Consider the following 25,319-nt stretch of genomic DNA (forward strand, 5'->3'; position numbering starts at 1 on the left):
TGTCTCTTTCCACAAGATTATAGTTCAAGGAGGGCAAGATTTTTATCTAGCATTTATGTATCCTCATTTACATTATGCATGGCACATTTTAGGGCTAACACATATTTGAATGACTTATTAAATACCACATAATAAACAAAAATATTAAGCTTTTGGCCAATGTGATTTAAAATATGTCAATATCACAGTATCCAAATATTTAATGAAGGAAAAATAAGCAAATTTACATTATGCAGTGGTTCCCTTTTAAAAAAGTGTACAGTGTACAAAATTTCCTTAATTTATTCCATCAATTTATTCTAATTTGCATAAGTGAATACCTGGCTCCTCATGTGCCATGTCAGGCTTTGTGATCTACTAATGCTTCCTGGCTGGGTTCACATTTGTATTCACTGCTAGAAAAGCAGATCTTACAGCCAAATGGATTTCATGACTAAAGTAATAAAGATCTTTCTTGTCCTTGAGATTAACAGTAGTCAGTATCTAAAACATTTTAAAATGTGTAGAGTTCTTTATTCAAAGAAGGCTCAAGTTATTCTTCACAATTTATACAAAGGCTTAAGGTGCTTAAGGTACATGAAACATATCTTAAAGAGAGTAAAAAAGTGACTATAAAATGCAATGCAACTGTTTGAAGAGACTCACTTTAGGTATAGGCCATACATAGGCTGAAAGTGAAAGATCTAAAATGATACTCCATACAAATGGTAACCAAAAGAGAGCAGGGATGGACATATTTGTATCAGACAGAATAGACTTTAAGCAAAAACTGTAATAAAAGACAAAGAAGAACATTATATAATGATAAAAGGATCAATTCACCAGGAAGATATAACAATTATAAATATATGTAGCTAACAGCAGAGCACCCAAAAATATGAAGCAAACATTGGCAGAACTGAAGGGAGAAATAGACAGTAACACAATAATATTAAACTATTTCAATACAATACCCTGCTTTAATAATGGATAGATCTATCAGATAGTAGATCCATACGGAAACAGAGGACTTGAACAACACTATAGATCAATTGTACATAACAGATATATACAGAACACTCCATCCAACAGTAGCTGAATATACATTCTTCTCAAGTGGATACAGAGAATTTTCCAGAATAGATCACAGGTGAGGCACAAAAAAAAGTCTTAACAAATTTAAGACAACTGGAATCATACCAAGTAACTTTTCTGAACACAGTGGAATAAAACTAGAAATCAAAGGCAAAAGGAAAACTGGAAAACTCACAAATATGTGAAAATTAAACAACACACTCTTGAACAACTAGTGGGATAAAAAATAGATCACAAGGGAAATTAGAAAATATCTTGAGACAAATGAAAACACAACATGCCAAAACTTATGGGATGCAGCAAAAGCAGTACTGAAACAAAAATATATAGGGGTAAATGTCTCCTTTTAAAGAGAAGAAAGATCTCAAATCAATGACTTAACTTTACACCTCACAGAACTAGAATAAAAACAAACTGAACCCAAAGTTAGCTGAAGGAAGAAAATAATAAAGATTAGAGCAGAGATAAATGACATAGAGAACAGCAAAACATAGAAAACATCACCCAACTAAGAGTTGTTTGAGAAAAAAAAAAAAAGATGACAAACTCTTAGCTAGAGTAACTACTAAAATAAGCAGGAAAACTCAACAAAAATCAGAATTCAAGGTGGGACATTGCAACTGATGTCACAGAAATAAAAGGATCATTAGAGACTACTATGAACAATTATATGACAACAAACTGAATAACTTAGAAGAAGCAGATAAATTCCTATAAACATACAACCTACTAAGATGGATTCATGAAGAAGTTTAAAAATCTAAGCAGACCTATAACTAGGAAGGACATTAAATCAGTAATCAAAAGCCTCTTGACAAAGAAAAAAAAAAAAAAGCCCAGGACCAGATGGCTTCACTGAATAATTCCACTGAACATTTAAAGAAGAATTAAAACCAATTCTTCTCAAACTCTTCCAAAACATTAAAGAGGAGAGTATATTTTCAAACGTATTTTATAAGGCCAGCATTACCCTGATACCAAGATCAGACAAAGATGCCTCAAGAAATGAAAACACAGGGTAATATTGATATTGAATATTGATGCAAAAATTCTAAACAAAATACAAAACCAAATTCAACAACACATTAAAAAGATCAAATACATGATCAAGAAGAATTTATCACTGGGATGCATGGTTGGTGCAACATAAGAAAATCAGTCAGTGTAAAACACCATTATTAACAGAATGAAGAACAAAAACCACATGATCACCTCAATTGATGCAGAAAAAGCATCTGAAAATTTTCAACATTCTCTCATGATAAAAATTTTCAACCAGTTAGGTATAGAAGGAATGTACCTCAACGTAATAAAGGCTATGAAAAACCCACAGCTAACATCATACTCAATGGTGAAAAACTGAAAATGTTTACTGTAAGATGAGGAACAAAGCAAGGATGTCATCTATTTCCACTTCTATTCAACATAAACCTGGAATTCTTAACAATTAGGGGATGCCTAGTAGCCTAACAATCAGGCAAGAAAGAGAAATAAAAGGCAACCAAATTGGAAAGCAAAAACCAAAATCATCTCTTTTAGTAGATGGAATGATCTTACATGTAGAAAACCCTAAAGATTCCACAAAAACCCTTTTAGAACTAATAAACAATGTGGAAGAGTTACAAGATATAACATTGACACACAAAAATCAGTTGCATTTCTATATACTAACAATGAATAATCCAAAAAGGAAATTAAGAAAACAATCCTATTTACAACAGCATTAAAGAGAATAAAATACTTAGGAATAAACTTAACTAAGAAAGTGAAGAACTTCACACTGAAAACCTGAAAATATTGTTGAAATAAATAAAAGAAGACACAAACAAATGGAAAGACATCCTATCTTCACGAACTGGAAGACTTAATATTGTTCAAATTTCCATAATACCCAAAGCAATCTACAGATCAATGCAATCCATATCAAAATACTAATGACTTTTTTGCAGGAATAGACAAAAAAAATCCTAAAATTCATACGGAATCTGAAAGGACCCTGAAGAGTCAAAATGATCTTTAAAAAGAATACGAAAGCTGGAGGTCTCATACTTCCTGATTTCAAAACATGTTACAAAACTACAGTAGGTCAAAACCATATGGTACTGGCATAAAGACAGAGACTGATTGAATAGAATAGAGAGCCCAGAAATAAACCCTCACATATATGGTCAAATTATCTTTAACAGGGTTGCCAAGGCTACCCAGTGAGGAAAGGATAATCTCTTGAAAAAATGCTGCTGGTAAAACATCCCATGTTTTCAGTATCCACATGCAAAAGAATGGAGTTGGACATTTACATTGCACCATATACCAAAATTAACTTAACATGGGTTAAAGATCTAAACATAAGATTTGAAACAATAAAACTCTTAGAATCAAACATAAGAGAAGAGCTTCATGACATTGAATTTAGCAATGATTTCTTTGATATGACACCAAAAGTACAGGCAACAAAAGGTAAAATAGACATATGGTACAACATCAAACTTAAAAACAGTAAAGAAAACAACTGACAGAGTGAAAAGGCAATCTATGTAATAAGACAGAATATTTATAAGCCATATATAGAATAAAGAGTTAATATTGGGAATATATAAAGAAATACTAAAATTCCACAATAAAACCAAACAAATTAAAAAGATTAAAGATAAATTTTTAAAAGGTTAAAAAAGAGACAAGAGACTTAGATATCTCTCTGAAGATTATATACAAAAGGCCAATAATATATAAGAAAACACCCGACATCACTAATCATCATGGAAATGCAGGTGAAAATCACAAGGAAATATTCCTTTACATCCCTTAGGATGGCCAGGATCAAAAAAAATGGAAAATAACATGTTGACAAGGTTGTGGAGAAACCAGAAGGCTTCTGCACTGTGGTGGGAATATAAAATGGTGAAGCTGCTATGGAAAGCAGTAGGCAGAGTCTTCAAAAAATCAAAAATATAGTTACCATATGATCTAGAAATCCCACTCCTAGGTATATATGCTAAAAAAATGAACTCAGGGGACTTCCCTGGTGGCACAGTGGTTAAGAATCTGCCTGCCTAATCCAGGGGACCCGGGTTCGGCCCTGGTCCAGGAAGATGCCACATGCCGCGGAACAACTAAACCCGAGCTCCACAACTACTGAGCCTGCGCTCTGGAGCCCATGTGCCACAACTACTGAGCCCATGTGCCCAAACTACTGAAGCCTACGTGCCTAGAACCCATGATTCACAACAAAGAGAAGCCACTGAAATGAGAAGCCTGCACACCGCAACTAAGAGCAGCCCCTGCTCACTACAACTAGAGAAAGCCCACACACAGCAACGAAGACCCAATGCAGCCAATAAATAATTAAATAAATAAATTTATTTATTTATTTAAAAAAAATGAACTGAGTACTTCATCAGTGTCACTGAGCTAAATACATTTACTTTTAAAACTAAAATTACCCTATGGCTGCTACAACTAATGTTGGGCTAACTTAGAACTTTGAAAACTAACAAGAATTTCAACTACTGCAGCCCAGAGTGCTGTAGTCCCCCCTGCATGGACAGGACAAGTGCAGAGAGCTTGGAGGAGGGGGCCTTGAGCACCTGTGTGAGAGTGGCCTGGCGGCAGATGGCGAGGAAGATTTGACTGCAGAACAACTCAGTGACAGCAGCACAGCCGAAAACACAGACCTTCAGTGACAAAGACACAGAGCAGAGGTGCTCCCCAGATACGGCCCCAAATCATCAAAGTCCTTGCCCTCTTTTTTCCAATGGCCAGCAAAATGGAATTACCTATAAGAAATCTTATGCCTGGGCTAATACAGCCGTGTGGCTGACAGGGACTTGGTGCTCTGGCTGGGTGTCAGGTCTGAGTCTCTGAGGTGGGAGAGCTGAGTTCAGGACACTGAACAACCAGAGACCTCCCGACCCCACATAATATCATTCAGAGAGAGTTCTCCCAGAGAACTCCCAAAAGGGAGTGGCAGGACATATTTAAAGTGATGAAAAGGAAAAACCTACAACCAAGAATACTCTACCCAGCAAGGATCTCAATCAGATTCAATGGAGAAGTTTAAACCTTTACAGAAAAGAAAAGCTTAAGAGAATTCAGCCCCACCAAACCAGTTTTACAACAAATGCTCAAGGAACTTCTGTAGGCAGGAAAGACAAGAGAAGGAAAAGATCTACAATAAAAAAACCCCAACAATTAAGAAAATGGTAATAGGAACATACATATTGATAACTACCTTAAATGTAAATGGATTAAATGTTCCAACCAAAAGACATAGACTGGTTGAATGGATACAAAAATAAGACCCATATATACGCTGTCTACAAGAGACCCACTTCAGACCTAGGGACACATACAGACGGAAAGAAAGGGGATGGAAAAAAATATTCCATGCAAACGGAAATCAAAAGAGAGCTGTTGTAGCAATTCTCATATCAGACAAAATAGGTTTAAAATAAAGACTACTAAAGAGACAAAGAAGAACACTACATAAGGCTGAAGGGATCAAACCAAGAAGATCTAACAATTGTAAATATTTATGCACAAAACATAGGAGCACTTCAATATATAAGGCAAATGCTAATAGCCATAAAATGGGAAATTGACAGGAACACAATCATAGTAGGGGACTTTAACACCCCACTTTCATCAATGGACAGAACATCCAAAATGAAAATAAAGAAGGAAACACAAGCTTTAAATTAAACAGATGGACTTAATTGATATTTATAGGACATTCCATCAAAAAACAACAGAATACACTTTCTTCACAAGTGATCATGAAATATTCTCCAGGACAGATCATATCTTGGGTCATAAATCAAGCCTTGGTAAATTTAAGAAAATTGAGATCATATCAAGTGTCTTTTCTGACCACAATGCTAAGAGACTAGATATTGATTACAGGAAAAAATCTGTAAAAAATAAAAACACATGGAGGCTAAACAATACACTACTAAATCACCAAGAGATCACAGAAGAAATCAAAGAGGAAATCAAAAAATACCTACAAACAAATGACAATGAAAAAACAACAACCCAAAACCTATGGGATGCAGCAAAAGCAGTTCTAAGAGGAAAGTTTATAACAATACAATCCTACCTCAAGAAACAAGAAACATCTCAAATAAACAACCTAACCTTACACTTAAAGCAATTAGAGAAAGAAGAACCAAAAAAAACCCAAAGTTAGCAGAAGGATAGAAAGTATAAAGATCAGGTCAGAAATAAATGAAAAAGAAATGAAGGAAACAATAGTAATGGTCAGTAAAACTAAACCCTGGTTCTTTGAGAAGATACACAAAATTTAAACCATTAGCCAGACTCATCAAGAAAAAAAGGGAAAAAACTCAAATCAACAGAATTAGAAATGAAAAAGGAGAAGTAACAACTGACACTGCCAATATACAAAGGATCATGAAAGATTACTACAGATAACTATATGCCAAAAAAATTGACAACCTGGAAGAAATGGACAAATTGTTAGAAAAGCACAACCTTCCGATACCGCACCAGGAAGAAATAGAAATATAAACAGATCAATCACAAACACTGAAATTGAAACTGTGATTAAAAATCTTCCAACAAACAAAAGCCCAAGACCAGATGGTTTCACAGGTGAATTCTATCAAACATTTAGAGAAGAGCTAACACCTACCCTTCTCAAACTCTTCCAAAATATAGCAGAGGGAGGAACACTCCCAAACTCATTCTACGAGGCCCCTATCACCCTGATACCAAAACCAGACGAAGATGTCACAAAAAAAGAAAACTATGGTCCAATATCACTGATGAACATAGATGCAAAAATCCTCAACAAAATACTAGCAAAGAGAATTCAACAGCACATTAAAAGGATCATACACTATGATCAAGTGGGGTTTATCCCAGGAATGAAAGGATTCTCCAATATACTCAAATCAATCAATGTGATACCCCATAATAACAAACTGAAGGATAAAAACCATATGATAATCTCAACAGATGCAGGAAAATCTTTCAACAAAATTCAACACCGATTTATGATAAAAAAAAAAAAAAAAACCCTCCAGAAAGTAGGCATAGAGGGAACTTACCTCAACATAACAAAGGCCATACATGACAAATCCACAGCCACATCATTCTCAGTGGTGAAAAACTGAAACCATTTCCACTGAGATCAGGAAGAAGACAAGGTTGCCCACTCTCACCACTAGTATTCAACATAGTATTGAAAGTTTTAGCCACAGCAATCAGAGAAGAAAAAAGAAAGAAAAGGAATCCAAATTGGAAAAGAAGAAGTAAAACTGTCACTGTTTGCAGATGACATGATACTATACATAGAGAATCCTAAAGATGCTGCCAGAAAACTGCTAGAGCTAATCAATGAATTTGGTAAAGTAGCAGGATACAAAATTAATACACAGAAATCTCTTGCACTCCTATACATTAATGATGAAAAATCTGTAAAAGAAATTAAGGAAACACTCCTATTTACCATTGCAACAAAAAGAATACAATACCTAGGAATAAACCTACCTAAGGAGAAAAAAGACCTGTATGCAGAAAACTATAAGACACTGATGAAAGAAATTAAAAACGATACAAACAGATGGAGAGATATACCATGTTCTTGGATTGGAAAATTCAACATTGTGAAAATGACTATACTACCCAAAGCAATCTACAGTTTCAGTGCAATCCCTAACAAACTACCAATGGCATTTTTCACAGAACTAGAACAAAATGTTTCACAATTTGTATGGAAACAGAAAAGCTCTTGAATAGCCAAAGTAATCTAGAGAAAGAAAGACTGAGCTGGAGGAATCAGGTTCCCAGACTTCAGACTATATTACAAAGCTACAGTAATCAAGACAGTATGTTACTGGCATAAAAACAGAAATATAGATCAATGGAACAGGATAGAAAGCCCACAGATAAACCCATGCATATATGGTCACCTCATCTTTGACAAAGGAGGCAAGAATATACAATGGAGAAAAGACAGCCTCTTCAATTATTTGTGCTGGGATAACTGGACAGCTCTGTGTAAAAGAATGAAATTAGAAAACTTCCTAACACCATACATAAAAATAAACTCAAAATTGATTAAAGACTTAAATATAAGGTCAGACACTATAAAACTCTTAGAGGAAAACAAAGGCAGAACACTCTATGACATAAATCACTGCAAGATCGTTTTTGACCCACCTCCTAGAATAATGGAAAAAGAAGCAAAAATAAACAAATGGGACCTAATGAAACTTAAAAGCTTTTGCACAGTAAAGGAAACCATTAACAAGATGAAAAGACAACCCTCAGAATGGGAGAAAACATTTTCAAATGAAGCAACTGACAAAGGATTAATCTCCAAAATATACAAGCAGCCCATGCAGCTCAATATCAAAAAAACAAACAACCGAATCCAAAAATGGGCAAAAGACCTAAACAGACATTTCCCCAAAGAAGATATACACATGAAAGGATGCTCAACATCACTAATCATTAGAGAAATACAAATCAAAACTATGATGAGGTATCACCTCACACAGGTCAGAATGGTCATCATAAAAAAATCTACAAACAAGAAATGCCGGAGTTGGTGGGAAGAAGAGGGAACCCTCTTGCACTGCTGGTGGGAATGTAAATTGATAGAGCCACTACAGATAACAGTATGGAGGTTCCTTAAAAAACTAAAGATAGAACTATCACATGACCCAGCAATCCCACTACTGGGCGTATACGCAGAGAAAACCATAATTCAAAAAAAGAGTCATGTACCACAATGTTCATTGCAGCACTATTTACAGTAGCCAGGACATGGAAACAACCTAAGTGTCCATCAACAGAAGAATGGATAAAGAAGATGTGGCACATGTAAACAATGAAATATTACTTGGCCATAAAAAAGAAACAAAATTGAGTTATTTGTAGTGAGGTGGATGGACCTAGAATCTGTCATACAGAGTGAAATAAGTCAGAAAGAGAAAACAAAATACAGTATGCTGACACATATATATGGAATCTAAAAAAAAAAAAAGTTTCTGAAGAACCTAGGGGCAGGACAGGAATAAAGACACAGATGTAGAGAATGCACTTGAGGACATGGGGAGAGGGAAGGGTAAGCTGTGACAGTGAGAGAGTGGCATGGACATGTATATACTACCAAATGTAAAATAGATACCTAGTGGGATGCAGCCTCATAGCACAGGGAGATCAGCTCAGGGCTTTCTCTCTACCTAGAGGGGTGGGATGGGAGGGTGAGAGGGAGACGCAAGAGGGAGGGGATATGGGGATATATGTATACGTATAGCTGATTCACTTTGTTATACATCAGAAACTAACACACCATTGTAAAGCAATTATACTCCAATAAAGATGTTGAAAAAAAAGATAAAAAGAAACTAACAAGAATTTCAAGTTAAGTTTGCTGAGGGAGGCAACACCTAGACCCACAATGAAGCCAAGTGATCAGGGATTTAAATTCACTTTCAAACAGTATGGCCCAATTAAACTCGGATTTTTGTAAAGAATGTACTGACTAGGCAATATTACAATATTTTATAGTATTAGTCATGCCAATTTGTCATCCCAATGGATAATTTTAATTTCTAATGTTCTCAATGTAGGGCATTATAAAAAGATACAGAGTATCACAAAACTACAGTATTTCATTGTAAATTCAGAATGAAGTGGGAAGGTTTAGCGTCTGGTCCTCAAACTGAAGAAAAGGTGCCCTTGAGGGAAATCAGTACTTCAGGTCCAGTGCCTTCAGGATGTATTGGTATAAAAATGATTGAACTAGAGACTGTCATACAGAGGGAAGTAAGTCAGAAAGAGAAAAACAAATATCGTATATTAATAATTTTATTACTTAATCACATTAATTAATCATATCAGTTAATTAATCTTATATTAATTATATCACATATATGTAGACTGTAGAAAAATGATACAGATTAACCTATTTGCAAAGAAGAACTAGAAACATAGACTTAGAGAACAAACGTATGGACACCAAGCCGGGAAAGGGTGGGGTGGGATCAATTGGGAGATTGGGATTGACATATATACACTACTGTGTATAAAATAGATAACTACTGAGAACCTACTGTACAGCACAGGGAACTCTACTCAATGCACTGTGGTAACCTAAACAGGAAGGAAATCCAAAAAAGAGGGGATATGTGTATACATATAGCTGATTCACTTTGCCATACAGCAGAAACTTAACACAACATTGTACAGCAACTATACTCCAGTAAAAATTTCTTTAAAAAGTGATTATGTTTTTGTTTTTGTATTATTTCCAATATTTTCTAGTTCAACTGTTTTTCCTGTTTGCCTTTAATTCCTATAATATTAGGAACTCAAATGGGTTCCATTTCCTAAATGTGAAAAAAATTAGCACCATTTATCTTTTATTAGGTTGGTGCACTTGACAGCAAATTTATGTGATTTTGCATTATTGACATTTCCTTTTTAAAAGATAGTTTTCATGTTAGTGGCTTATGAGAACGTTGGGGTTTTTTTTGTTGTTTATTTCTTGGTTTCTTTTTTTGGAGGGTTCATCTGTATTTTTCCTGGCACTATAATACTATACTGTCATTTGCATATAATTTTAATTAGATTCTTTACAATATCTCGAGTGTTAATAGCTACATTAATGTGCCTTTTTTACGTTTCTTTTTCTTTATTTCTATTTTTTTTTCTTAAACAGGACTATATTTTCCATACGTCCTACCAGGAAAACTACACATCGATCCCATACTCAAAAGTATTGTGATCTTCCTATAGAACTGGAACTTGGCTTTATTAAATGAATCAGAAAATGGGTTGATTACAACTGCTTCTTGAAGTCCTTGGCTTGAATATACTTTTTTTTCCTTAGAGTTAATTTCTGTCAGATACATTCTTACAAGTGGCATTGCTGGATCAATGAAAATGTATTTTTAAAGCCTCCTGAAGTTACCAAATTGTCCTACTAAAAGGTACTACAGTTAAAATCCTCACCAGCAGTGTGAGAACTCACCATGCTGTGGGTAGCCATTAGTTCCCTAATGTGAATGGGGTCTGTGTGGGTGGTCTCAGCTCCCCTCAAAGGACCCCTTGCCCTTGGCTGGCCAGTTTTCAGCTATCAACCTCAAAAGTGATCATGAAGGGTGGGAAGAGTCCAGGCCTTGTTGCCCATAGCCTGTGTTGGGGCCACCAAGTTGACGCCAAGCACCTTTAGCTGCCCATGCACAGCTACTTCCTCCTGGGTCTTTCAAGATTTTCTGTGGAGGGTATATGTGTATTCAAAGGAATGTAGAAATTTGTACTGCTTAAAGGAGTAGATATGAGTATCACAGAGGAAGCAGGACAGTGGAAGTGTCCTGGTTTTGGAGGACCAACGGCTTGAGATGGACTAGAACCCACCCACCTACTGGACATATCAGCTTTGGCCAGTCAGTGAGGCAATAAGATTCTCTTGTCTGTAGAATGAGAGTTCTGGATGGCATAACCTTTAAAGGGCTTGCAGCACTAATGTCCACTGGCTCTATGCTTTTTACTGTAAGACATTATTCCAAAGAATACAGTTGGGAGGCTGAGAATAGCCCTTATTTAGTTTGGACTTGAGTAGAGCACATTTCCTTCAGACGAAGGCATAAATTGAATCTACTTAATTGTAAAAGGAAAGACAATCCAGCAGTAAAATAGAAATTGCAGCTTGAAGAATAGTTGAATGCATATTAGGGCAAGAGAAGAAAAGGAAATATCAAAAGGAAAGAGTCAACATGAAAAGTTACTTCTGTCTTTGTAGGAAGGAACATTTCTAAATTATATCTATTCAAAACATTATGTCAAGTTCTCCTTCTGGGTCCCCACGAGGGGAATTATGCAAAGTATTGTTTTAAAATATTGTATCAAAATAAAAAATTTCTGGAGACTTAACAGCAAGCCTAACATTATTCTGTGTCTGGGAAACTTGGCTCCAAAATATTCAACAGATAATTATTAGTAAAATGATCACAGAAGAAAATGTGTCACGAAAATTTAGTAGATAATAAGTAAACATATAGAGCAAATTTGTGTATTTTTTCATGTTGAATAAGAAGATATTTCCTTTTCTGTTGGGTTCAATTCACAGAGTCAAATTTTACAGTAAAACAACAGAATATATGTATTTTATTCCTTTGTTCCTAAAATATTTGAATAGTGTAAACACTAAACTTCTATGTACCTCATTTTTTAAAAATGGCTTATATAGAATATTTTATCAGATAAGACAGTTATTCCAGTAAACATTTCTTGGACCTGTATTATTTATTAAGCACTGTTCTGGGAGTTTTGACAGTAGAGGAGATTTAAAATCATTAAGACAGTTTGGTGAAGAGGGTTGTTCCTTAGTAAATGTTTGTTAAGTGACTATAAAACAAAGACATCACCCTTGTCCTTTGAAAGGCTTATTCTACTCATTAAACCTTCTGGAACAACGTTTTGAAAAGGAAAAAAAAAAACAAGCCGAGATTGCTTAGTGGTTACCTTATTTTACAGTATGAAGTAAAAGAAAATGAGAAGTAAATGCTAATATTTCACTTTTCAAATAGTGCTTAAACAAACTTTTCATCCTGAGCATTCTATTGTCATTATTTCTAATGAATCCAAAGGTGAATATTGTTTTTCTATATTCATTTACCTAATTATACTTAGAAAGTGTGAGTGGGTATACATATTCATAATTCTTATAAAAGGTTATTAAGAACTTCAAGCTAAAAAATATGTCAGAACGCCACAACCCTACAATTTTACTGAAATAAAGACAGGGAGTTTTTGAAGTTAAAAAGAACCTTTGAGTCCAACCCCATGATTTATAAAGTCAGTGACTTGTCCAAAGGCTAATCTGCATCTGTTTGTGTCCCAGGTAGTACTAGGGGGTGCAGTTCTGGACTTTTCCCAGTTTTACCCATTCAACCGCCCACAATGTCGTCATTAGTCCACCCACAAGTGACCACTACCTCTGCAATAATTTCAAAAATGTTGAAACACGTTTTTTTACAAAAAGGCTGATATCCCTAGATACACTTCCAATTCCCTTGACTGTATAGCTTTATGAAACTTGGAGTAATCTGACTTTGTGTAGGTGAGCGAGTTCTACGGTGTTATTCAAAATAAGATTAGTCATAATGAAACTCTGTTAAACATGTAGCAGGGAAACTAATTCACAATCTACAACATTTCATGTTGAATATTTTATTTGCATTCACTATGTCCCTCTGCAGCGAACAGAATGAATGTTGCATATAAAGGTGCTTCTATTTTGAAGCTGAACTGAAGGCAGATGATGACTGAGTGACTGAACAAGTTTATAAATTTCTTGTTATGATAAATTGAAATTAAAACCCAAGTCATCTGATTGTGAGTTAGTGCCTAGTCTAGAATTCCTGCAAGATTAGCTTTACGCAAACGAACTCCCAGTGGAAATAAGGGCCTGACTCTGAGTATCTGGGTACTTATTTTCTTTTTTTAATACTTTATTTATTTATTTATTTATTTATTTATTGTCGGCTGCATTGGGTCTTTGTTGCTGCGTGCAGGCTTTCTCTAGTTGTGGCGAGCGGGGGTTACTCTTCATTGCGGTGCGGGGGCTTCTCATCGCGGTGGCTTCTCTTGTTGCGGAGCATGGGCTCTAGGCACGCCGGCTTCAGTAGCTGTGGCTCACGGGCTCAGTAGTTGTGGTTCACGGGCTGTAGAGCGCAGGCTCAGTAGTTGTGGCACACAGGCTTAGTTGCCCTGTGGCATGTGGGATCTTCCCGGACCAGGGATGGAAGAACCCGTGTCCCCTGCATTGGTAGGCGGATTCTTAACCACTGCACCACCAGGGAAGTCCCTATCTGGGTACTTTTAACTTTACCACATTTCTCCTCAAATAAACATCATACACAGCAATAGAGGTGGTGTAACTATAAATTAATTTTAGCTGTGAGTAATCGTACAGACCAATGTGTTTTAATAAAACCCATGGCAAAGTTGAGAGTAAATATATTAGCTTTGAAAATCTGTTAGTAGAACAAAACCAAACACAAACCTATTCAAATTCAGGAAACCCAAATTCCATCCAGAGAGGAAGTGCGTTAAAGAAAGCTAGATTTCCCAGAGTTGTTTCTGTGGTCAAAACATCCCACTGGATGATCCACAGACTATAATAATAATTCACTGCACATAGATTTTCTCCAAATAATCGTGACTAACTGCAGCTGTTATTGCTTCCTTGGGAGACCTTTTCCTGATGGACTGAACTCTAATTGTTTTTATTTATTAGACTATTTGTTAGGCCCCTGGTATAACTGTATACATCATTCGCAGTCTCTCCTCTTGAAAAACTTAAAGCTTTATTCACGAGGCTGTGGGTACGTGCTCACGGCCGTGTGGCTGTATTTAACTAAAATACAACTTTGTCTCAGTTCTCCACCGTGAGGTGGGGTGGAGGAAACAGGTCACCAAGAGTGAGAACAGCACCATGCAGAGAGATGCGTATCATGTTTTCTGTACAATCTGGTAAAATAGTTAAGACGGCAGAGGAAATAAATTAATGTTGGTAGAATTACTATCTGTAATTGTTTCTTTTTAATGTCTGGGAGGAAAGAAATCAATGGATTTCTTCCAAAATTAGTCCTCTAATTGAACATTTTTCTTAATGTAACTGTAATTGAATATTTATCTAGAGGCAAATTGAGATCTTGCGCAGATGAACAAAACCAAGTATTCCCAGCCATCGTGACACTCCTTTAATTTCATGTAATGCTGATGAACAGTACAAGTAAGTACAAATAAAGGGAGAAGACAGATTCATTTTAAAATGATCCGTTCTATTATAGAGCCTTGAGGTTTTCTTTCTCTTACTTTTTTTTTCCCTTGGTCTTAAAGCAAGTCATGATTAGTTACAAAAGAATTACACGGCTATAATCAGGAACCAAAATTGTCTTTCCTAGTTGTTTTTCAATGCACAATATGCTAATAAGCTGGTCATTAAATTGGTATTTTCTATTTCATTTAAGAAAAAAGCCCTTTGTATTACCAAACTTTGTTTGACTATTTTCATAGAATGAGCTATAATCACATATTTGGAATAATTTACAGAGATTACAACAGCTTATTAATTTGTAGCTTACCTCAGAGTGGGCAAAATTAGATCTAAGTTTTTGTACAGGACTGCTCCAAGAACAAAGACCGATGACTCATCTAATTCTAGAAAGAATAAAATTTTAAAATATTAGCAAAACAGCAAGAAAAATATTGTGTCTTATAAAACTTTAATCTCCTAATTACAAGGGGATTCCAGTATCTGCCAATGCAAAGCCAGGTATAAGTAACGCCTTCTTAACTGTACCGGGCAAGTGAGCCCACACACTGCATGCATTAATTGTAGCTCCAGAAGATGTATTTTCAGTGGTTTTGTGTCATGAAGTAACTTTCCTGCAGGCTGAGACAAGAAGCGGCTGTAGTTACAGCTAAGGAGTTAAAATTCCCCGTGATATGGGGGAGAGCCAATTCTCTTTTGGAGCTCTCAGTTAAAATGTCAAAATTTCCAACGTAAGAATTAAGACCACAATGTCACTCTTGAAAAGGGCCATTAAATTTTAGAGGCTACTGAAGATGTTCTTAAAACTTAATTTTTTGTTAGATTTGTTTTTAGATACCAACTCTTTTTTTTCAGAAGTGAGGCAGAAACAATTATTTTGCATGGAATGGAAAATACAACACATTTCAATACCTAAACTTAAAATCTTAGGCCAAGTGCTTTACACTGGGATGAGATTGTCAACACTGAAATTTGACCCTGACAAGCTCAGGTCTATAATTTGCACTTGTATTATTTTTTTTCATTTTAATAGAGCCTTTCCTCAAGTAAATTCAGATTTAAAGCCCAAATTAGGTTTTCTATAGTTACAAAATAAGTTTAGAGTCGTGATTGCAGACTGTTTCCTAAATTGCTTAATACATGGGAATTTATGCCAAGTGTATTATTAAATTGAACTTATAAATTTTTTGTTCGAAGCTTAAACTATTTCACATATTTACCTTTTGATGATACGGGGGTAAAGATGCTCTTTGGAATGACCACCCTGTCTTCTGAGTTTCTTGCCCAGTCAACCATGCCCTTCCGTCCTTTCATTGGGAAGTTGATGTCTGTTAGAACAGAGGCCGCAGGAAGCTTCTGAATGCTAGCCACTGTGAAAAAAGAAGTAATGATGTCAACTAAAATCTTTCAGCGTTATCAAAATTGATCAAATTAAACCTTGCAGTATATTAAAAATAAAATTTCTAGTCCTAATTATATTTATCAGAGCTATAAAACGTGCTGATTCCTTAAAATTAGAGGATATTCATTAGGGCTGCTGACTTTTCCTTATTAATTTGGTTTCTGTCGCTTTCAGCAGGGATCATACAGTGACGGTCAGTGGCTGGGTGGACAATCTCATGAGCACTGACAGCTGCAGCCAACCTGGTTGTTCATGGTTGGCCTCCATTCCCATTGTTAGAATCCCCTACTGTATTTTTGTTAAATATTTTGATTAACACACCTGATTCACAGACTGACATTTTCATTTAAATCTGAACTTTGTCCTCAGAGCAAGTTTTCTGCACCTACCTCTGAACACTGTCTTTGGAACAAATATTTCCTGGATGAGATGGGGTACCGTGAAGACATGAAAAACAAACACATTGCTCTGGGAGACAGAACTGTCAGGATTCAAATAATGAAGCACTAAAAACACCATAACCACAGAGCCAATATAATATGCAGGAGCGTTTAACGAATAGGACAGTAATAACAAACGATTCTTAAAATGCACACCCACAATTGAAAATAATAAATGTATATATGTGAATGGAGAATTCTGTCTTTACTCACAGTAAGTATTTTAACATATATTGAGAAAATTAATGAATAATATGTTTGGTAATGCCTGAATATATTTTTATTATATATATATTATATATATACACACACATATACATCTATATATAACTACATATAACAAAACTATGATAGTAAACACTCAAGCACTTATTGAGTGCACACAGTTTCAATTAAGGATGTAATCTATTGAGCTTTTACATAGGTCCATACTTGTTCCACATTAAAGTTTCAGGTGTTCCCTGGAAGATTTAAATGGAAATATGATGAGGAAACTCTAAAAGCTATCCCAATAAGAGAGGTGAAGTAAGAAACCATTAGACTCCTCATAAGTGGATTTCATTCAACAGAAACTTGTAATTAAAACAAGAGAGAATGAAAATTAAGAATTTAATAATATTAGTTGTATAAATCTATTACTGTACCACTGGCTCAGTTGCAAATTAAACTGGTTATGTATTACTATACTTTATTAAAGCTCTTTCAGGCAATTATACACATCCATTTTCAGCATAGGATAGAATTTCATTTGGCCTGTAATTTGACATAATAAGCTTAAAAAAGGATTTTGTAATTAAATGTTGAAGGAAAGAGGGTGCTGGGTAACTCATAAATTATTATGGATGTGAAAGGCTGTTTTTGGACAACATCTCTAATTATTTTAGTTTCTTTAATAATTCGAACAATGTAGTCTTTGTTGTCCAGAAATAACCCAGTTCATGTGTCCTAAAGGGTCCAAAGCCTTCAGTGTGTACAGATGGACAGATCAGCACATTAGTAGCATGCTTTTTCTTAAGGGCCCTACAAGCTTTATCCAATATGCAAAACTAAGTTCATCTACTTCCAAATTCCTTGACTCTAACTTTGGTTGTCTTGGTGTTTAGAGGAAATTTATTTCACCTCTCTGCTCTAAAAACTGATGAAAAGAAATGAAAGTTTTTCTGATTTCTGGTTTCTACTATAAAGGAAAACAAACAAGAGATAAACTGTTGGATCTTGAGGTCTAATAATTCCGCTGTTTCCGTATACATTGGATAGAAAACAAAAATAAATAAACAAACAAAAGAAATAAATAACATACGGAGGAAGCTTATTCTGTACCAATTATATATCACTTTATCCTGAATAAATGCTGGTCTAATACCTTATTCTTAAAAATATAAAAATGAGATAATTATACATGCATGTATCTCACATTATGAAATGCATTCATTCTTCAGTTGGAGGTACATTGGGTATTAAATGATGACTATATAGATTAGATCGACTTTTGAGTCTAGACTAAAAGAATATAAAAATCAATTAGGATCACTAACTTCTGCAAGAAGTCCTTTAAGTTGCACAGTATTGAGCATCAGAAGGATATAAAAACAAACATGTATTCATTAATTTTAGTAGATATGTAGTCCATAAAGTAAGATGGTATTTTCAATAAATACATTATGAAAAGGGATATGACTTCACAGACTGATAAGCTTCAAATCTAGCCTTCAAATTATCAGTATACACGCTCTTTAAAATATTTAGTGTTTAAAATTGTACATCTTTACCTTAAACCTACTTAGGAAGATGCCTAAGGTGACACTGTGGTGCTTCATGACCCTGCAGTGATTAATTAACATGAAAAACTATTTCCACACAGCAAAAATGATTTAAAGATGACTTTCATTTTCTCCTTCTTTCAGTCCCTGTACCAAACACTTGGACCAATCCAATCCTCAATTCCTTCCCTTCTTCACTGAAGTTCTCCAAAACCCTCAGGTAAAAATTTAGTTGCAGTTAGTCTTTAGGGAACTAGGGAGCTCAAAAGAGGTAAGATTAAAAATGAATACCTTACATATATCCAGAGAAAACCATAATTCAAAAAGATATACATGCACCCCAATGCTCATAGCAGCACTATTCACAATAGCCAAGACATGGAAGCAACCTAAATGTCCATCAACATATGAATGGATAAAGAAGATGTGGTACATATATACAATGGAATATTACTCAGCCATAAAAAGGAATGAAATAATGTCATTTGAAGCAACATGGATGGATCTAGAGATTATCATACTAAGTGAAGTAAGTCAGACAGAGAAAGAAAAATAGCTTATGATAGCATTTTATATGCAGAATCTAAAAAGTGATACAAATGAACTTATTTACAAGACAGAAATAGATTCACAGACATAGAAAACAAACTGATGGTTACCATAGAGGAAGGGGTGGGGGAGGGATAAACTAGGAAGTTGGGATTAACATATACACAATACTACATATAAAATAGTAACTAACAAGGACCTACTATATAGCACAGGGAACTAAATTCAATATATTGTAATAACCTATAAGGAAAAGAATCTGAAAAAGATACAACATTATAAATCAACTATACTTCAATAAAAAAAAAGAATGCCTTAAAGTATGTCTAGAGTACATATGTGTCTAGTGCTGCAAAAGGACATCAATGCAAAGCATGAGGGCACAATGTACATACTTTGCTTCTGTAACAATTGCTGCATTAAAACCAATCGTGGGTATTTAGATGATAGAGCGTCTTTCCTCAAAAATTGAGAAAATGTCTTTCTTACAGAAGATTAAAGTAGTTAAAAAAAAATCTCAAAGGACACAATGTCCCTGAACAAATAGGCACATCTTGAATGCTTCAAGAACTACCCGAAATTCACTGCATCATGTTTTAATTACAACTCTAGATTTGATTTCTTATGCAATAAAATAGGTGACTCATCATGGATAAACCTTGGAACAAACCAAGCTGACTTTCAGTTTGCATTTTTAATGCTGTCATTTTGCATTTGGATATGCAGCATAAAATCCTCTGACAGCATCATATTTGTTATTGGCCAAGCTCTCAAAGGATTGAGGTTCAGTATAGATTTTTGCTCATCAGAAAGCATAAGCAAATTTTTGCAAATGGGTCTAAAAGCACATGAGCTGTTCTTTTGTTTTTGTTTTTGGTAACCACTGAGCTCTCCTTTGGTTCATCAAAGCAGGTGGTGCTTCTAACCTGTTCCTGAGGAAAATCATGAGGTTTTAGCCCTTTGTCCCTATTAATTGAGGTCCTGGACGATGGGGACTCTTGTCCTTTTCATCCTTGTAATATGAATGGCCCACTACAGTTGAATCAGTTGCATCATGAACAAGAAAATAAGGGATAAATTAAGACTTTGGAATTAACATATACACACTGCTATATATAAAAAAATAGATAATCAACAAGGACCACAGGGAACTCTACTCAATATTGTGTCATAACCCATAAGGGAAAAGAATCTGAAAAAGAATATATAAGTATATATATCACTGAATCACTTTGCTGTACACCTGAAACTAACACAACATTGAAATGAACAATACTTCAATTAAAAAAGGACATAATGATGGGCTTCCCTGGTGGTGCAGTGGTTGGGAGTCTGCCTGCTAATGCAGGGGACACGGGTTCGTGCCCCGGTCCGGGAAGATCCCACATGCCGTGGAGTGGCTGGGCCCGTGGGCCATGGCCGCTGAGCCTGTGCGTCCGGAGCCTGTGCTCCACAGCGGGAGAGGCCACAGCAGTGAGAGGCCCGTATACCGCAAAAAAAAAAAAGAAAAAAAAGACATAATGAGAAAAAATAAGGCATCTGGAAGGAAAATGCTAGAGAGTGAAAGTGTATGGTAAAATGGTGTAGGAAACAGCAGAATGGGCAAATGAGTGCCAGCAGAGGTAGGTGGCAGTTTATAAGAGTGGGGTAAGTGTGGACTCTGGATCTGGGCCCTGGATTCAAATCCTTGGTAGTTTAGGCTAACTATGATGTCCTAGTTTTTTAGGGCCGGTGCCAGTTCACCTCTGATATTTTGTACAATTATGATTAACATCCCCTATCACTCTCAAAAGTCTCATTTTAGAAGATAAATTCCAAGTTCATTTTATACGTTGTGTGACACTGGGCAAATTGCCTAACCTCTCTGTGCCTCAATTTCCTCTTCTGTACCATGGGAATAATAATATTATCTACCTCACTAGGATGCTGGAGGATGAAATAAGTAACTATATGCCAAGATGTGGGAGTTGGGTGCCTAACTAGGACCTGGAGCATGGGTGGTCCTATGGAAGTGTTGGCTATTCCAGTAGGTTTTCTCATAATCACTTCCAAGGGAACTTGGGAACTACCTCATTGTATGTCCATAGTATGATAAAGTATTTGACTTTTACAACAAACATTCTGTTTTGTTTGTCCTTCAGTGACCTTAGGCATGGGATTACATAGTCAAAACTTAATGTTGACTATATTCAGATGATCAAAGGCAGGAATTGCACTTAAAAATAAATAGAGATCATCCTTTAGTACTTTAATGCACCACTAGGGAGTGAATAAGCCTTCCTTTTTACTTATCCCTTCCCTCCCTCTCTCCCCCCTCCCTCCCTTCCTTTTTTTCTGATAGCTTCTGCCAGAGGTAAGAGGGGCCTTCTCTGGTTATTTGGCTACACAAGGTCAGTCAGGTTAAAAATCTATTGGCTGCATCGTGAATGACAAATTCCATACTTCCCTTGCAGCCATGGCCACAGACTGCACAGTGAACTTCAAAAGCACTACTTTTAAGCACTGACCTAAGTGCTTAATGCAGTGACTCACATTCTATAATGAGTGGAGGGAACTCCCAAGGGAGGACACCTAATACTCATAGACCCTTCACTGTTGGGGGCGGATAAAGAAGAAGCTGTTTACGGGATGCCCTAAAAGCAGTCCTTCTCATTGCTCCCTTCTATTGATGTTTCCCATATATTTAAAGTTTGCATCATTTTTCACGTCGATTCAGAGGGCACAACGTACAAACGGGGTCCTGACTCACCAATATTAGAAAACTGGCCAGTTATCAAAATGGAATTGCTTATGGAAAACATCACTCGATATTACTAGATGGTCACCTGCACAGTTTCAAAATCCTGTAAGTAAAACTTGGGAGGGAGGAAATGATGCATTGCATCAGTGTGTTAGAAAGCGACTCAACCATACTAGAAAAGAATATGAAAAAGAATGTATGTCTGTGTATAACGGAAACACCTTGCTGTACAGCAGAAATTAACACAACATTGTAAATCAACTCTACCTCAATAAAATAATTAAGAAAAAAAAAATAAGGAACTCAGTCCTGCTCTTGAACCCCTATCAAGCACATGGGGGCTGAGCAGAGCCTCTATGTAGTGTGACCCCCCTGGCACTTAGCAGCTTAAGAAGCCATTATTTTCCTATGGCAATGCTGAGTGGCTTGTAAACTACTGAGGGCGTTTGGGAGGGAAGGGAAGCACAGCTGATTTTATTGCACACTTGCCATGGCCTTGGCACTGTCATTACCGGATTCCTTAACTGATTCAGCACGTATTTATCATGTGGTTCCTCTGCGCCAGGTCCTGTTTCTAGCACAGCACTTGGCCAGTTGCCTTAAACATGATACCTTATTTAATATTTAAAACAAGCCCAGGGGGTATTGGTGTTGTCAGTATCCTTCCTTTCTTAAATGAGGAAGAGGACACTTAAGTGGTGGCATTGTGATTCAAATCTCAGTTGCCTACTCAGAAGTATAGGATTTTGTACTGTGTGATGCAGTTTGATTAGACCTAACACATAAACAGCAAATTTACTTTGCCTTACTGTAATATTTTTGCACTAAATATAAAAGACCGACATAGTGACTCAGTTAGAGGAAATAAAACTATCTTACTTGCCCAACAGAAAATCAAAACTAGGCACCCCTGAAGAGCAATGGTTATCAAAAGGGAATGCAGATATTATATATACACACACGTTAATTGGTCCATCATGATCTCCAACATCGTTTCCAGGAAACACTCAGACATTCAAAGAGATTTTTAGTTTCTCTCCTCCCCGCTCTATTTCCCCCATTTACTCTGTCTCCTTCCCAAAGGCTGGGATTGGAGTGTTGAGGGTTGTGGGGAAAGAACAGGCTCCCTGAGAGCAGCCTGTAGCCACCACTTCCCAGGAAACAGAGGAGGTGGGAAGTGCGTCTGCAAGGACCAGGGTGCTGAGAGCTGAGAGCATCCATCAGTTCAGCCGCCACCATCCCACCTACAGGGTGTAGCATCCCCACAACCCAGAGCAGCACACAGAGATTTAGTTGAGAAACGTTCTTCCCATTAGGAGTTCACAGATTTGTTTTAAGAGAAAAAGCAGGCTCCCCTGATATTTAAAAGTAGACAAACTTGATGGACAGTCAAGAAAGTAACCATGTGGCAAGTCAAAGATTTTTTTCAACTTGCTAGTTTCCAATGACATATTATACATAGTGAAACTTTAAATATTTCATCATTTTGTGTGTTCCTTTCTGGCATCAAAATAGAAAAACCTGTGAATTATCAGCTTCAGATTCTGTTTATTATCCATTAGCCGGTTTCGAAGCCTGGGAGCCTCTGCAGCACAAGGCCTGTTTCTTATTTCTGCTCCTGGCCTTTTTGCCAGACTTCAGTGCTCTCTATGGAGGATTTCCTCAGCTTCTTCTCAGGTCACTCCTATTCTCCAACATGTAATCCTGCTGACACACATGTTTACATGATTACATGGTACATCCCCAGGCAGACACACCACCCTTGTTCAAGCTGAACTCTCTCAACCAGGGACTGGCAAGCTACAACCTACAGTCCAGATCTGTCCTACCAGCTGTTTGTGGATGGTCTGCAAGCTAAAAGTGGTTTTCACATTTTTAAGTGGTTGAAAAACATCAAAAGAAGAATTGTATTTCTTGGCATGTGAAAATTAAATAAAATTCAAATCTCAGTGTCTACAAATAAAGCTTTATTGGAACACAGACACACAATTCATTCACATGAAGCCTAGGGCTGCTTTTAGGCAACAAGAGCAGAGTTTAACAGTTACAGCAGAGACTGTACGGTCCACAAAGCCTGAAATGTTTCCTATCTGGCCCTTTACAGAAAAGGTTTGCCTACCCCTGTTGCAGACATATATCGGAGAATCTATTTTTAAATATTACAATCTTTCTTTAAAGAGAAATATTTTCTAAAATATCTTATTTTCTGCACTTTTTCTGTTAACTATTGCATGTTCTTTCTGAAAGCCTTTTTCTTTCTACGCTATGTAAAATTTAATGCGGGAAATTTAACCTGATTATACCAATTTTCTTTCAGGTTTTAAAAAGGGTATGTCACTTATAAATTTTCATCTTCTCTACACAAGTAGTTCATGATTTCATTCCTCACATAAATACAAAACAAAATGTGATATGCAAATCAATTTTGCATGTATACCTGAATGGTAAAACCAAATCAATAAAGAAAATGCTTTAGGAAGTAAATTCTCCCTCTTCTCCCAACCAGTGAAATGAAGAACAGTATTCCTGCCCTTCCTTCCTAGAGGAAGGACCTTTAGATGATAATAAACCAAGTAAAAACAAATGAGAGAGTTTGTGTATGCAGCATTGTGTGTGTGTGTGTGATGTATTGTTTTGATATCTATGGGTATTCAAACCTTACCAGGGGAGTGAGGCAGGAACCTGCAAGAAGACAAGCACCCATACAGTCAGGAAACGACAACCAAGGTCAACAATCCCAGGGCTTCCCGAGACAGTAATCATCCATCCCCAGAAGAGTACTAGCAATGCCAAGTGCTACGACTTGACAGGAGAACGATCATTGTAGACTCAAGAGTTCTGTCTGGAAATTCATTCATCCAGCAAACTTCTATTGAGCGAGCCCTGAGAGTGTTGGAAGCAGGGTCTTACCACTGAGGACCTAGCAAGTGAGCAAGAGACACAAAGTCTTTGCCCTTAACAAGCTCGCAGTCTAGTGGGGGAATGCACACAGTACGTTAGTGAAGAAACAATTCAGATGATTCAAGGTTGTGACAGGTGGCATGAAAGAAATAACTGATGAGATGGCGTGTGGTCAGCCGGCCAAGAAAGGCCTCTCTGAAGAGGGAGAATGTGGGCTGTGGTTTGACAGCTGAGTATAAGTTAGGGGAAGAAGAAAGAGCCTGTGCAGACCCAGAGCCTGGAAAAGGGCTGTGATGTTCCAGAAGTATCAGAATAGCAGTGTCTGGGGTATGAGGTGAGGGAACTTACTGTGCCCTAGAAAAAGAGTAACATTTTTAATAGAGCATGAAGGTTTAGGTAGAGAAGCAGTCAAACAAAGGGCTGGAGGTGACACTTTAGGCTAAGTGATCTGAGATCTGGAGCATGATCAAATTTAGAACTTAGAGATGTAAACTGGTTGTCTTCTAATTAGAAGTAATGTAAACAACGAGGTCCTACTGTAGAGCACAGAGAACTATATTCAGTATCCTGGGATAAACCACAATGGAAAAAATATGGAAAAAGTTGTATACATATACTGAGTCACGTGTTGGTACAGCAG

General features: G+C 36.4%; 1 protein-coding gene across 3 annotated transcripts in view; it reads right to left on the reverse strand.

The window, feature by feature from the left end:
• ADGRB3 (adhesion G protein-coupled receptor B3) overlaps positions 1 to 25,319 on the reverse strand; it is a 799,670-nt gene that overhangs the window by 347,430 nt on the left and 426,921 nt on the right. For all 3 annotated transcript variants that reach the window (XM_067702875.1, XM_067702873.1, XM_067702874.1), the window contains 2 exons: positions 16,108 to 16,257; positions 15,198 to 15,273 (listed from right to left, as the gene is read on the reverse strand). In XM_067702875.1, coding sequence (XP_067558976.1) covers positions 15,198 to 15,273; positions 16,108 to 16,257 — 226 coding nt within the window. The remainder of the gene's footprint in view (positions 1 to 15,197; positions 15,274 to 16,107; positions 16,258 to 25,319) is intronic.

The sequence above is a fragment of the Pseudorca crassidens genome, chromosome 13 (genome assembly GCF_039906515.1).
Source record: "Pseudorca crassidens isolate mPseCra1 chromosome 13, mPseCra1.hap1, whole genome shotgun sequence".
Classification (NCBI taxonomy): Eukaryota; Metazoa; Chordata; class Mammalia; order Artiodactyla; family Delphinidae; genus Pseudorca; species Pseudorca crassidens.